General features: G+C 56.0%; 1 protein-coding gene across 4 annotated transcripts in view; it reads right to left on the reverse strand.

Moving 5' to 3' along the window:
- Nucleotides 1–11,699: 11,699 nt before the first annotated feature.
- The window catches only part of UBE3B (ubiquitin protein ligase E3B), a 48,571-nt gene continuing 46,255 nt past the window's right edge, over nucleotides 11,700–14,015 (reverse strand). For all 4 annotated transcript variants that reach the window (XM_012730998.1, XM_004690950.2, XM_012730996.1 and 1 more), the window contains one exon: nucleotides 11,700–13,743. In XM_012730998.1, coding sequence (XP_012586452.1) covers nucleotides 13,552–13,743 — 192 coding nt within the window. In that variant the 3' untranslated portion in view covers nucleotides 11,700–13,551. The remainder of the gene's footprint in view (nucleotides 13,744–14,015) is intronic.

Here is a 14,015-nt window from a genome sequence, read left to right on the forward strand (position 1 = left end):
ATCCTGTTCCATAGTCCATGCTGAGAGGGGCTGTTGCAGGGGGCATGTTAGCCCCCCAGGTTCCAAGGCCCTGTCTGTGTCATCCCCTCACCAGCAAACTCCCTGAGAACACACCCAGGTCCGGGGATGACGTGGCACTTCTGGAGCGGGCACCCTGTTCGCCAACCTGGGGGAAACAAGAGTTCTGCTCAGGGGACTGGTTCAAAATCCTGGCTCTTCTGTGGCCCTACTGGAGCCTAAGGAGAAGGAAAACTACTTCTTTTTCTTTTTTAGAGATTTATTTATGCATACAGAACTGGGGTACAGGCCAGAGGGGCAGGGGCAGCAAGAGGATTCACCAGAGACAGAGTGGGGAGTAGAACAGGCAGATCGACGATATGCACTGCTGAGGGGAGCAGCGGGAGGGTCAGGAGAGGTCTGCCGTGCCATGTGGTCAACTCCGGGGCCAGGGATCAAACTCACACTGAAGCGGCTGTGGCCAGCTTGCAATGCTGTGTGCTAACCCATCACACCACCAGGGAGGGTCCTCTTTTGCTCTTTTAATGTGCATACAAGAGTTGGGGTATAGGCCAGAGAGGCAGGGAAGTATGGGGGGAAAGGATTCCCTAGAGACATTAGGGAGCAGAACAGACAGGTCTACTGAAACACACATGCTGAGGGGAGCAGCGGATGGGTCAGGAGAGGTCTGCTGTGCCTTGTGGGTCACCTCCGGGGCAGGGATCGAACTCGTACTGCAGTGGCTGCTGATAGCTTCCTAGTGCTGAGACTTAACCTCTTGCACCACCAGGGGGTCCACCTCTGTACACCCTCAAGCAGCCTGTGTGTGGAGGCCAGCAGGAAGTGCTGATCAAAGCACAACCAAAGCACGACTCTAAAGCTCAGCACTGTCCAGTCTGCGTGCACACTGCCCAACCGCCTGCATGAGGGTGTCCCCCGCCCAGGGACACAGGGCTGGGACGCCGAGGGTGGCTGATCTGTTTTCCTTGGGATACCTATGGGCACTAGACTATTCTGTGGAGACAGCAAAAACATATTTTTGCAAAATTTTGAATTTAAAAAATATTGCTTGAAAGGGTTCATCCTCTCGAATACTAGAAGGGGTGGGCACTCCCACACATTGGACGCCCTAGATGCTGCCTCCCCCTCATCCAGGCCTGGCTCTTGCAGCAGCATTAGTAACCTTGCTGGAGATGAGTGGGCGGGTGACAATTCCATGGAGAGAGGAGGGAGTGCCAGTTGGCACCAGGGGCTCAGACACCTTCCGGGCGACCTTGAGTGAGGCTTGCTATGCTCTCTGGCTTTGCAGATGGGGAAACTGAGGCTCAGGGGTACAGCTTGTCTCCAGAGTCAGCGCCAGGGCGTGCCCTCGTGACTCCTGGCCCAGTGCTCCGCCCTGCCCCGCTGCCGCCTGACAGTCGTTCTCATCACACGCGGGCCGCAGAGACAATGTCAGACACTAATATGTCCCACTGTCTCATTTCTCAACCTGCTTTCCCTTAACTGATATTTCATGGCTATGGTTAATGTGCATTTTTTCACCGAGTAATTTTCACAGCCCGAACTTGTAACATCCCGATGACAAATGCCCCCCGCTTCCGAAGCCCCTCAGCGGCAATGTCACCCTCGGCCCCTCCCCACACCCTCTCAACGACAGCCCATCCGGTTTTACGATCGCTCCTGTCCGTTATCGCTACTGAACCTTTAAGAATCCAGACGCATTTCAAGTTTAATTGAATAAAATGCTTTGTATAATGAATTCCGCATGAATGCGACATAAATCAGTGCCCAGAAGGATTTGTGGCTCATCCCCGCGTCTGCCGGGAGTCTCGCCGGAGGGCTGGGCCCAGGCCATCCCCTTGCTCCCCGAGACCTGTGCTCACTGCCTCGGCTTCAGCTTTTCTGCACTGGTATCAGTGCTTGCGCCCATATAAAGGCAGGTTGGGGGCCCTCAGGAACTGTGGGGATCCCCTTGCGTTTTCCACTCTACTGATTCAGAATCCTCTGATGAAGGCTTGTGTAAGCTCCCTAGAAGGTCCAGGCAGGAATCCCTGAGATATTCCTGCAGCCCCTCTTCAGTGGTTAATCTGATCCACGGCCTCTTTGGTGGTCTGGAGAGGCCCAGCTCTTGGGGTAGGCCTGGGAGGCTGCTGGAGACCTCTGATGCCGCAAGATCACAAAGGGCAGTGAGCAGCCAAAAAATGGCCTGCCCGGGTTGGCCTTGGGCAGACTCGGGTTCAAGACCAGCCCCGTCATTTCCCCGCTTCAAGACTCCAGGGACATCATTCCATTCTTCTCAGCCTTGTTTTTTCTATCTGTGAAATGGGGGTGATAATATTTACTCCAAGGGATAGTTTAATGAGGCAATAGCTGAAAGGGCTTAGCATACCCTCTGATAAATGTGAGCATCATTATTATTGTTATCTGAATGCACGGTCCAGCTCTGCCATGCGGGGCTGAGTCACCTGCGTAACTCCTTTAACCCTCTGAGCCTCAAGTCTCCTCTTCTGCACCTGGAGCATGGTGAGACCAGCTCCCAAGGGCCTGGAGATAACCCACACGCCTGCACATGGCAACAGCTTTTGGTATGGAATCGTGTCTGAGGCTTTGCAAAGCACTTTCAGGCAGTGCAGCCTCAGGTGCAGTGAGCAGAACCTGACGTGAGTGGACCTGTGAAGGTGGGGAGACAGGCAGCCTCCAGGCCGTGGCCCACCCAGACCAGGAAGACAGGACTCCGGGAACACAGTGCCCGAGTGAAAGCGAGAGTGATGGGTGAAAGCGAGAGTGACGGCCGCAGCCCACGAACACCACAGGGCTCTCGGAGACCATTGCCCCCTTCTACAGAGGAGGAAACCGAGGCCATAATCAGTAAATATCACAGCCACAAACTGAACATTGTAGGTGGCCCGGCATCTCGCTAAGCCCCTTCCATGCAATAGTTCACTTAAGTCTTTCAACGGCCCGTGAAGGTGGTGTGACTAACAGATCCCCAACGTACGAGGAAGACACAGGCCCAGAGAAGAGAAATGACTTTGTCACGGTCATACGGCTCTAGGAGAGGAAGGTGCATGCGGTTCTTCTAGGAGGTGTGTGCAGTTACTGCCCCCGATTCATAGCTGAGAACATCGAGACGCCGGGGCGAGAAGTCACTTGCTGAAAATCACACGGTGGCCACTGGGACAGTGGTGATGGTGACAGTGATGTCACAGGGAACGGCTGGCCTTTGTGGAACTCTTGGGTGTGGCTTTTTTAAACTGTGTCACATGGTACCTTGGCAGCCGCCAGCGTCCCTACCCCCAGCAACCCCATCAGGTGGGAACTTGCATCTTCCTTACAGACCTGGAAACTAAGGAACAAAGGAAGTGACAGTAGGCCAGTGTCACTCAGCAAGGCCGAGGCAGATTTGGGTTTGAAACTGGACCTGCCAACGCTGGTCTATCCCCACTCTCCACCGTGATTCCTGCCACCTGGGGGTGTCCCTGGGGAGCCACAGAGCCAGGAGAGGAGCCCCAGTCTTCAGATTCCCCCTGCAGGCCAGCGGTTATGAGGACAGTGGTGGTGAGGATGTGATGGACAGTTAAGGGACACGGGAGAGGAGAGGGCACTCATCATCCCAAGAGAGCCTGCGGCACCCTCCAGGGACGGATGAGAGCAGGTCCAGTGGCGAAAAGGTGTGTGGCTGACGATCTGGGGTTCGGGTGCCCTCCCCCACACCGGCCGCTCCCAGGCACCGGCTCATGGGCGGGTCACCGGCCATCTGCGGCGCCCACGCCCCGCCCTGGCGAGCAGGCGCCTTTTATTTACGATCACCTTGGAAGGGTCGAGCAGACATATGTTGCTAAGGGTCGTTTGTTCTTGTTTATAAAATTTATGACTTCACCTCGATTACACACTGTCAAAACGGGAAGGATTGGCCCCAAAGTCTCTTGCCGCATGACTGGCTCAGACGTGCGTACATCTGTTAGCTCCGTAGGAGCTGTAGAGGGAAATGAGGCTCGCGATAACTCAAAGGCAGGCTGGCCGGGCCGGTGTGGGCTGCAGGCCTGAGGAAAGGCGTCCAGGCGCTGGGCAGGGCGGTCAGCGGGGTCCCCGTGGGCCCCGCGGCTTCGGGACCGTGCCGCCTGGCCGGGACTGCCCCAGGACACCCGGACTGGACAGCGGTCTCCGAGACCCTGATCTTGCTGCCCACAGCTGGGGCAGCTGGAGAGAAGGTGTTGCCTTCACATCAGGAAGGCGTTGCCACCGCTGCTGGGGGCCCTGGAGATGGGAAGGAACTTGCAGGGGGCAATTTGGCAATGCTAGCAAAGTCCTAGAAACGGGCATCTGTGTGGTAGTGTTACTCATTAAAGTGAAAAATTGGAAACAAATGTCCAACAATAGGGAACTAGAAAATTAAATAAGTAAAAAAACTGAACAATAAAGGACTATTAGACATAGCGGAAAGTTACTGAAAACGAAGGAGTCTGTGTATTTATTATGCTAGGGAAATGTTCCCACTCTTTTTTTTTTTTTTGAAGATTTATTTATGCATACAGAACTGGGGTACAGGCTAGAGGTGCTGGGGGTGAAAGCATTCGCCAGAGTGGGGAGCAGAACAGGCAGATGTACTGAAATACACTGCTGAGGGGAGCAGCAGGCAGGTCAGGAGAGGTCTGCTGTGCCATGTGGGTCAGCTCCCTGGCGGGGGATCGAGCTGGTACTGCAGTGGCTTCGGATAGCTTCATAGTGCTGCACTTTAACCCCTTGCACCACCAGGGGTTCTTTAATTGGGGATAAAAGCCAGGTTAGAAAAGGATGTTTGTAGAATGGTTCAAATCCTGTAAGAGAAGGTGGGAGGAACAGTGGGCGAGGTGGAGGATTATGGGTACTTTGGTGGGGATGGGGCATGACAACATACATCTAAAAGCTGTCAGCCTGTATACCTAAATCAAATACGGTATTGTAGACCAGTGTTACCTCAATTACAAAAATAATGTTTTTTATACCCTGTAAAAGAAATCCCTGTGTGTATATAAACCAGAGAGAAAATGCTGGGATTCATCCCACATGTCAATAGTACTTATCTCTAAGTTGTGGGATTATGGGTAGTTCTGACTTTGACTTGTTTCTGGGTTTTCTAATTTTTCTACCATGAATTTGGGTTTGACAAATGCTTACTTGTATAGTAAACAAGACTGAAAAAGAGAAAAAGCTGACAACTGTTTGCCTGCCTATAGTGGATCACTTGGGGCCGAGAGGGAAGCCCATGCAGGAGGGCCCTGTGTTCACAGCCATGGAGACAGCTGGCTGGCCGGAATGCAGCCTGAAAGTGGACGCCAGGTCTACAGTCCAGGGCAGCGGGAGGCAGAGACATGCTCGAGGCCCACTGAGGTGCTTCCCAGGTTAATCACCCCAGCTTTTCACAGGATGATGAGGCGTCTTTCTCCTGGGTTTCCTGGTCCAGGGTTTGACAGTAGACCAAGAGCTTTCATATTTCTTATCTTACATAGATTTGCACTCTAATTGATCACCCCAATGGCAGCTGGACAGATTGGAGCCCTACTGGGTAGAGTGGTGAACCCAGTACCCCGGTTCTGCAGGAGGGAGTTTGGCGATCCATTAGTAATGTCTGCATGGTTTCTGATGGAGCTGGTGGAACCACTGGTATGGACTTGACATTTTAGGATTCCGAGACCAAAGCCCTCACAGACCTCCAAAGTGTGGGACAAGGGACCTTCAGAGGTAGGTCTGGTCTCCAGGGGGGGTGGGTCTGAGAGCGTCAGGACTGTCCTTCCCAGCCAGTCCTGATAGAGCTCTCCCAGTCCCACTGTTCCTGGGAGAGCAAATTGACAGGAAGGCACTTCTCAGAACTCTGAGGTGACACACAGTGTCATCGGTCTCCCAGAACCAAACTTATAAATCTGAGTAACTAATTAGCCAGCCCTAACGAGCTTACCACTGTAACTCAGAATCTGTAATTACGTTTTGCATTAAAGCACACAAAATTAAGAGGCAATCCAGTGAAAAATGGCGTGACACTGCCCACCAGCCCCCTCCCATCACCAGCAGTTCTCGAGACCACTGCCACTGGCCTCTCCCCCTCTCTATTCCCTCCGGTGGTTTCTGCTCTGCTGGGTGCCAGGTCACCTGCCCACTGGGTGCATTTAGTTAAACAAAACACAGTTCAAGGGCCTTTGGGTTTATAGCTCACAATGCCCTCCTGCCAGACACTGCCAAGAATGCACTTGTGGGTGCATTCCGGAACCACGTTGGACCAATGGTCTTGCTGCAAAGACAGCCCCCACACAGCGGGAACCGGGGACACTTCAGGAAGACGGTGTGAGGGAGGACCTCGCGGAGTTGTGTTCCTGGAGGGAGAAATGAATGCAGCGGCGGGCAGGGAGGTACAGCCCGCACCCCAAGGACCTGGAATGACTCTGCAGGCCTGCACCCACCCACCTCACCCCCCTCTCCCCAAGACGTGGCCACGTACTTGGGAAGTAACCTGCGTGCTCGCTGCGTGCCAGGCCCTGCACACACACGTGACCTCGCTGGACCTCACCTGCCGGGGGAGCCTGTCACATTGTCTCACAAGCCTGGAGTGGGGACGTGCCTTGCCCCTGTCATGTGAGGATATGACCAAGGCCAGATTTCAGCTCCAGTTGGAACCAGAATCTGTACCACTGCCCTGGGGGCCAGTCTGGGCTTTGGAGTCCTGAAAATGGCAGAGACTCCTGTGATTTGCTGTTTGGGGACCTACCAGCCACCCCTTCTTGTCTTGATAGCTGTGGCTCGAGTTCCTTCTGGGGATTTACTCTCCCCCATAGGGTAACAGTCTTCCTGGGGCCCTTTATCGGCTTCCCAACAGACCAGAAGCAGCCTTGGTTTCCTGCTCAGTACCTCCCAGAGCGGATTGTAGCCAGAGCCTGGCAGGGTGCTTGGCACATAGCAATGCCAGTAAGAATGATTGAAAGAATGAGCCGAAGAATGGCATTGGGGCCAGGCCCAGGCTTTCTCTGAATCTCCCCGAAGCCTCTTGCATGCCTGAGCCCGATGGGACCCTGGAAGAGCAGAGTGATTCCCGCCCAGCACTCTGAGGAGACTCAGCCAGCCCTGCTCTCCGGGTCCTTGCTCCAGGTGGCTCTGCTTGAGGCCTGGACCGCGGCACCTGCCAAGGAATTCCTCTTCCATCTGCTTGAGGCCAAGTTGACTTTGTTGCTCACTGGTTGAGGGAGGCCAGCTGACGGCGGCTTGGCGGTGAGGAGCCCCCACCTGTCAGTGGCACCATCTGCACACCTGCTGGCCAAACTGCCCAGCTTGTTCACAAGGGCCACTCCCAGCAACCCAGGTCAAGGAACACTGATTATTGCTGTGGAACCAGTGGCAAGTTCACCATTGTTACTGAGATGTTTGGGGGTCTGAGGGATGAGGCATTCATAAGGGAGACATGGTTCCCCCAGATTGGGAAGTGTGCCCCGAAGCACCTGAGTCTCTCCTGGAGCTGCGTGGGTCTTGTCCTCCTCAGACTTTCGAGATGGGATGCTGCTTGTTGGGACGCTGGCACTGAGCCCAGGTTGGGTGTGAGGGGTGCTCATATATAGGCGGCCTTTGCTCACTCCGCACCCACTTCTGCCTTCGAGCTCGGCCTTTGAGCGCATTAGCTGGGGGCAGTGCTGTTGTGCAGACTGTGGGCCTCTCCTAGTTCTGCGAGGCCGGGAGATCAGGGATCTGTGTCCTCAGAGGTCCTTGGACAGTGCAGGCCTTATTTTCCAAGTGGGTGTAACTGTTTCCGGCTGCCCCGAGGCAGATGGGACAATGAAGTAGGCAAAGCCTCCCGGGCTTTGCTTGTGTGTAGGAGGGTGGGTGGGAGGGGGCGTGGGGGTGTGTGTGTGGGGTGGAGCTCTGCAGAGGATGCTCTCTCAGCCATCTGTAGCCCCCTCAAGCCAGGTGAGTGCTCTGGAGTGTGGGAGACCAGGGCCTGCCTTTGGGGTTTACCATGCCTCCCCCACCCCCAGCTGAGATGTGGGCGTCCTGACCGTGGCGCTGGTCCTCGGGTGGGTGGTCACAGCGTGAGCTTACACACCTCCTCCTTGGCTTGGTTACGCCTCTCCCCACCCAGCTGAGAGCTCTGTAGAGCAGGGTGTTGGCACCCAGCCTTGCCTGGAGCAAAGCAGGTCTTGCATGTCTCATTACTGGATGAGTGGGTGCGAGTCCGAACTCCCTGGCAGTCTGACTTCCTGGGCCGGCTCCTGGCTGGGGCACCTGCCAGCGGTATCTGGCACCATCTGTGGCCTCGACAAAGTCATCCAGGCTGCAGGGCAGAATCCACACAGCCCCTCGCTGGCCCACACAAAGTGATGCTCTCTTCCCTGGACAGTGTCCCTGGAGGAATGGGAGCGGGTCTCAGAACATTGCAGGGGCCCTGCAGGGAAAGGCTCATGTGGCCTTGAATGTGGCATAGGTGCAGGCAAAATCACCAAGAGACAATGGGTTACCAGGTACCCCCATCTCTGGCCTCCTGTTGCTCCCAACTGCAGGCTCCCCTGCCTCCCTTTCCTGCAGCTTCCCTCACTCTCTGCACCCAAAGATTTCTACAGCCCAGCTTGGCTGACCGCCCTGCCCAGATCCCACACAGACCCACCCCTGCCCAGTCGTTGGCGCCCAGGCCCAGGGGAGGAATCCGTGCATGCTAGGCTTTCTCACACGAGAAGGGAAAGAGGGTTCTGCAAGCTCCCCTTAATTACCTTCCGCCTAAAATACTCAAATCTTACTCTATGGCAGTTTGGCTTTTAATTACAAGTTACCATTGCAAAGATAAAGTCTTTGTAACTAGGAAAAACAAGGGAGGTTTTAAAAATTACCATTGAGATAAAGACATTTTTAACACACTGAGGATTTGCAAGTGCCTAACAATAGCTACTGAACTTCCTTTGTTTGAGAAACTGGTCTCCACTCCTGCCTACCGCAAAGCCCGGCCTGGCTCTGTCTGGTTCTTTTGCTGTGCTTGTGAAATTGACAGGGGCGGCTGGCCACCCCAAAGCTTGTGACCCTGTCACAAGGCAGGACTCCCCGAGGCCTCCACTTACTTCCCAGAAACTCCTTAAACTGTAAGTGCGCGGGGAGCTGAGGAGCATCGCTTTTCACAGCAGCAGAGCAGAGGCTCACGAACTGGGAGATGTAGTGTGGCCTCTGTGGGCGTGGGTCACACCTGCGGCCCCGGGTCACACCTGCGGCCCCAGCTGCACCCTGAGCCACCAGGGCACAGCAAGCGGGAATGTGTGTGGGGTGCTGGCGCGGCCCTGGCCCTGCGTCAGCCCTCAGCTGTTCATCTTCTAACTTCATTTCCTCACCTTTGGCTCTAAGAAAAAGGGGTTGCCCAGACCCCTGTTGCTCAGGCCCCGGCCAAGCTTCCAGGGTAACTCTTGCTGCTCCCACAGTTACAGCAGAGGGATGAAGAATGGTACGGAGGGGCCTCTGTGACCACTGCGGAGCTCAGCCAGGACAGGGCAGGACACGCCCTCCCCTCCGCCCACAGGCAGGCGCCCAGGGGAATGGATGTGGCAGAGTTCTCTAACTGGAAGGATGGGGCCAGGCGTCTCCAGGTTTGTGTGGCCCTGGGGCACCTCTCTGTGCGAATGCCCCAACACTCACACACAGTTACACTGTGAAGGAGGAGGCTGCCCTGGGGCCCAGCTGGGACCCTCAGTTCTTTCCAGCTTTTAGAGCTGAGTCAGCATGAAGTCATCTCTCTCTCTCTCTCTCCACAATTTTGATAACTAAGTGGCTGAGAACTTGCCCCTGACAGACTGCAGCTGGCAGGAGAGTCTCTGTGGAGGAGGCATCGAGTTGAGGTGCTGGAGAGCTTTGGGGGCACAGGAGCCCAGTCCCAACCCAGCTCCGGTGCTCTAGCGCTGTGAGGCTGGCGCCGGCCCTGCCTCTCTGGGCTGCAGGAGCCTCTTCCACAGCTCAGGGTGCAGCACACCCCCCTGCCAACCTTACCCAAATGCCCCAGCTCGAGGCGGCTCCAGGCCACTGGGTCACCCACAACTGTTAGAATTGCTGTCTCTTTGGTGTCCAGGACCCAATTTTGTCTCTGGAGCTGTCTTTGCTTCTCCAACTCCTTGATAGGAGGCATCCGCTGACACCAGCAGAACAACCCCTGGGACTTCAGCCCCAGGATTGTGGTGGGTCCTTTGCCCAGCCCTGGCCACATCCTGAGTTTCCCTGCACCCTCACTTTGGCAGTTTAGCATCCCCCCTGCCCCGAATTGCGACAAGCAGGGTGGGAAGAAGGGGCGCAGGTTCCCAGAGGCAGACCCCTCAGAGTGAGCAAGGATTACGATGAGCTGTCTGCACACACCCAGTATTCAGGCAGGTGGGGAAAAACCCTGAATTTGGCATAAAAAATGGCCTGTTTCTAAGTCTCTGAACCTTCTTTATTCATCTGTAAGATCACCCCAATAAGAATACCTATCCTGGGCCCTCCCTGGTGGCACAGCGGGTTAAAGCACAGCACTAAAAAGCTTAAGCCACTTCCGCATGAGTTCGATCCCTGCCTGCCCTAGAGGTGACCACATGGCACGGCAGACCTCTCCTGACCCGCCCATTGCTCCCCTCAGCAGTGTACTTCGTCCATCTGCCTGTTCTGCTCCCCACTCTGTCCCTGGTGAATCCTCTCACCCTCTGCATCTCTGGCCTGTACCCCAATTCTGTATGAATAAATAAATAAATCTTAAAAAAAAAAAAAGAATACCTATCCTGATTACTCCACAGTGTGAGGCAGCGCTGGAAAAGGGTCAGAATTGGGTACTGGCCTCAGCCTGGCCACTCTGGCCACCTCTCTGAGCCTCACCCTCCTCCGCTGGGAAATGGGCACAAGCCTTACCTCGGAAAGCATCTTGATGGCAATGGGACGAAGAATGTACCGGGGTCAAAAATGAGGGCTGCATCTGTTTAGGGAGAAGGGGACCAGAAAGAAGGAAACCTGAAGAGTTTCAGATTGGAAACTTCGCACTGTGGAAGCAAGACCTTCAGGGCAGAGGAAGCAGCCAGATCAAGGGCAGGAGTGGGGTCCCCTGGGCCTGCACCTAGACCCAGGAACTGTGCTCAATCCTCTGACAAGTCATGCTTAATCCACGCAGGGGCCCTTGGCCCGGGAGTGTAACTGGTCCTCCTGGCAGGGCAGTTCCAAGGGGTTTATGCTCACAGGAGTGGACAGGCAGAGCAACAGCGGTGGCACTGGGCCCCAGGCTGGGGGTCTCTGCCGAGCGTGGGGCCGGCTCGTCTCACAGATTAAGGGGGGCTGTGGGTCCCACAAGCAGGCTCCTCAGCAGGGAAATGGCCCAGTGACCCAGACACAGCTGTCAGTGTGACTTCTTGCGCTCCGGGGCGATGTGGACTTTCCCCGCAAACCACTTTTGCATGTCACTGTGTAAACAAGTAATCTGGGGTGACGGCTGCCCTCCAGGATGGGGGGGGGAAGAGGTCGAGGCATGGTGGTGCGCAGGTGACTCCCGTGCTAGGTGAGTGTATCACCTCTTCAAAAGGCGGGGCAAACCTGACCAACCCGCCGCTGTTAGTTAACTGGCTAGTGAGCGGGCCGTGGGTGCCTGCTCCCGCACTGTGGGGGCCGACGTGCTGGTTTACGCCCCAGGGGCTCCATCCCGAGCTAGCCGGGCACATGTTTGGAGGATAAAAAGCAGAACACAACCATCATGTGCTGAAATACAAATTTAATAAAGCCTTTGATCACGTTTAAACATAAGTTATCTATGAAAACAAAAAACCCCACAACTTCTTAGAGCCATCAAGAGCCATCGAGGTGTTGATGAACACCAGCTATAAAAATACAGATTCAGTGTTTCAGATAGTGCAATAGTTCCAGCTGTTGGAAAAATTTAAGTGGAATTCCAAACTACCTTCTTCGTTACAAAAGAGTCCAAATAAAGTTGATATTGGTGCTTAGGAACCGCTCTCTCCCTCCACATTGGCTGCTTCTCAGGTAAGAAAAATCAGGACGGGACTGGACGTGGTGCGGTGGGTGGTTCTTTTAGGCCCCAGCAAGCATACGAACTGCCTGCACACACGGCGCTCGGCGAGCGCTTGGGGCTGCGCCGGTCAGAAAGGCGCGCCCACAGGAGCAGAGGCTGCAGCACATCTGCAGTAAATTCCTGCTGTCTTTGAACTCCCTGCCATCCTCCATGAAGCACACCACAGACTCTCTCTCCAGAAGCCCAGGGGCTCAAACAAGCCGGGGCCTGGGCAGGTCGCCGGCCCGGCTGCGAGTCTCCCGCGGAGGCTGTGGAGACAGGTCTTGCCTGCTTTGCAGCTCTCGCCAGTGTTTGCCTGTTGGGCGGGAACTGCAGGCCTCAGCCAGCGCCACGGAGCCGGCTTCACTCGGCGGTGGGGGTGCACAAGGAGCATGATGAGGTGGCAAGGGTGGATGGCCATCGACACTGCCTGCTACCAGGGTTTTCCCTGTGTCTTGAGGAAAGTTCTCATGATAGAGGGGAGGAGGGTGGGGGAAGTACATGGAGTTGGAAGAGAAAACAAAGTAAAAAGGACCAAGCCGCCCAGAGGGCATGTGACCCCCGCTTGGTAAGCCGCCATCAGTGCAAGGCCTCCTGCTTGGCCGGGCCAAAGGGGTGGGTGGCAAGACCGAAGCGTCCTGGGATTCTACAGTCTACGGAGAGGAAGTGCTGCCCAGAGGGCTGGGCCTCAGGCTAGTGTTTGCTCCTTACTAGATGGCCGCACCAGCAGGAACGCTGCAGGCCGCTTCGGAATGGCAGACCACGCTATCAGCCGAGTGCTGTGGAAAGCCAGCAGGTACTCCCGACACCCGGGATGCCACGGTGGATGCCGAAGACCAGAGCAAGCTGTGGAGGCTCCTGGCAGCTGGGCCTGCGAGGCCTCAGAGCACCTGAGGGCGGGGGAGAGGGGTGGTGCCGTGCGGGATGCGTGGCTCCGAGGTGGGCTCCCCAGTGGCACCTCTGCTTCCCTGGGGAGCCGGTGGGCCTGGCTGTCTGCCCAGAGGCTTTGTGGAGGGGTCGAACGGAGGCAGAGATTTCGGCGGGTGCACAGAGGCTTGGCCAGGCCTTACCTGAGTAAAGAGTGTTCAGAAACGGAAGGAGCACGCCTCACGCATGATAACTGTGCGCTCAGGCCCACGCATGAAAACCACTCTGGACCCGGAGTTCTGGGACTTGTTCATGCACAGCTCACTCACAAGGTCAAAAAGACAAACACTCGCTAAAAGACCAAATGATCAAAAGAGAAACCCCTTTGCAATCACAGGCCTGCCTGGGCTCTGGCCTCTGGAAGTAGGAACAAAGCACCAGCGCCGGCGGAATCTGGAGGTTTATTTTCAACACTCCCTCCCATTAGTGTCACCTGGAGAATGCTGTGCAGGGTTGTCATAGCATCCAAAGTTCTCGAGGCCACAGGGGATCTATGGCTATAGAGAGGACCTGGCGCTGAGGCCACCTGCCTGTGGGTCCTGCCCCCAGACACGCTGCTGCCTGGAGCGGAAGGTCGCAGGTGGCCCTGGGGTCCGCGAGGGCGTCGGGCGGGGGCGGCGCTAGGAGAGCTCGAAGCCCGTGTTCATGCTGATGGCATAGCGCAGCTTCTCCCGGAGGACGCTCTTCTTGCTGTAGTTGGGCAGCTTGAGCAGGTTGAAGCAGGTGGAGGAGGTGGGCAGGCGGCCGCCTGGCTCCCGCTTGCGGATGGTGAAGAAGCCTCGGAGCACACTGCCTAGGGTGTCCCCGGTGTCCTGCAACACACATGCGCTCGGGAGGCTCCAGAGGCGGGCGCCTGGGCAGGGCCAGTGCAGTGGCCGGGTGAGGGCCGGCGAGCCACGGGCGCTGCGCGGGGCACGCGTGCTCCAGGAGGCTGGCTGACGAGGGTGCACCGCCGCCCAGCGCAGCCCCTCAACTGAGGCGGCTGACGCTGACAGGTGAGTGCAGACACCCAGCCCTCAGGACCCGCAAGGCATCTGTATTAAATGCTCGGAAATGTGGCCTTCTGGTTAACAGCTAATTATTA

The sequence above is a fragment of the Condylura cristata genome, unplaced genomic scaffold, assembly GCF_000260355.1.
Source record: "Condylura cristata isolate star-nosed mole 26May11 unplaced genomic scaffold, ConCri1.0 scaffold00029, whole genome shotgun sequence".
Lineage (NCBI taxonomy): Eukaryota > Metazoa > Chordata > Mammalia > Eulipotyphla > Talpidae > Condylura > Condylura cristata.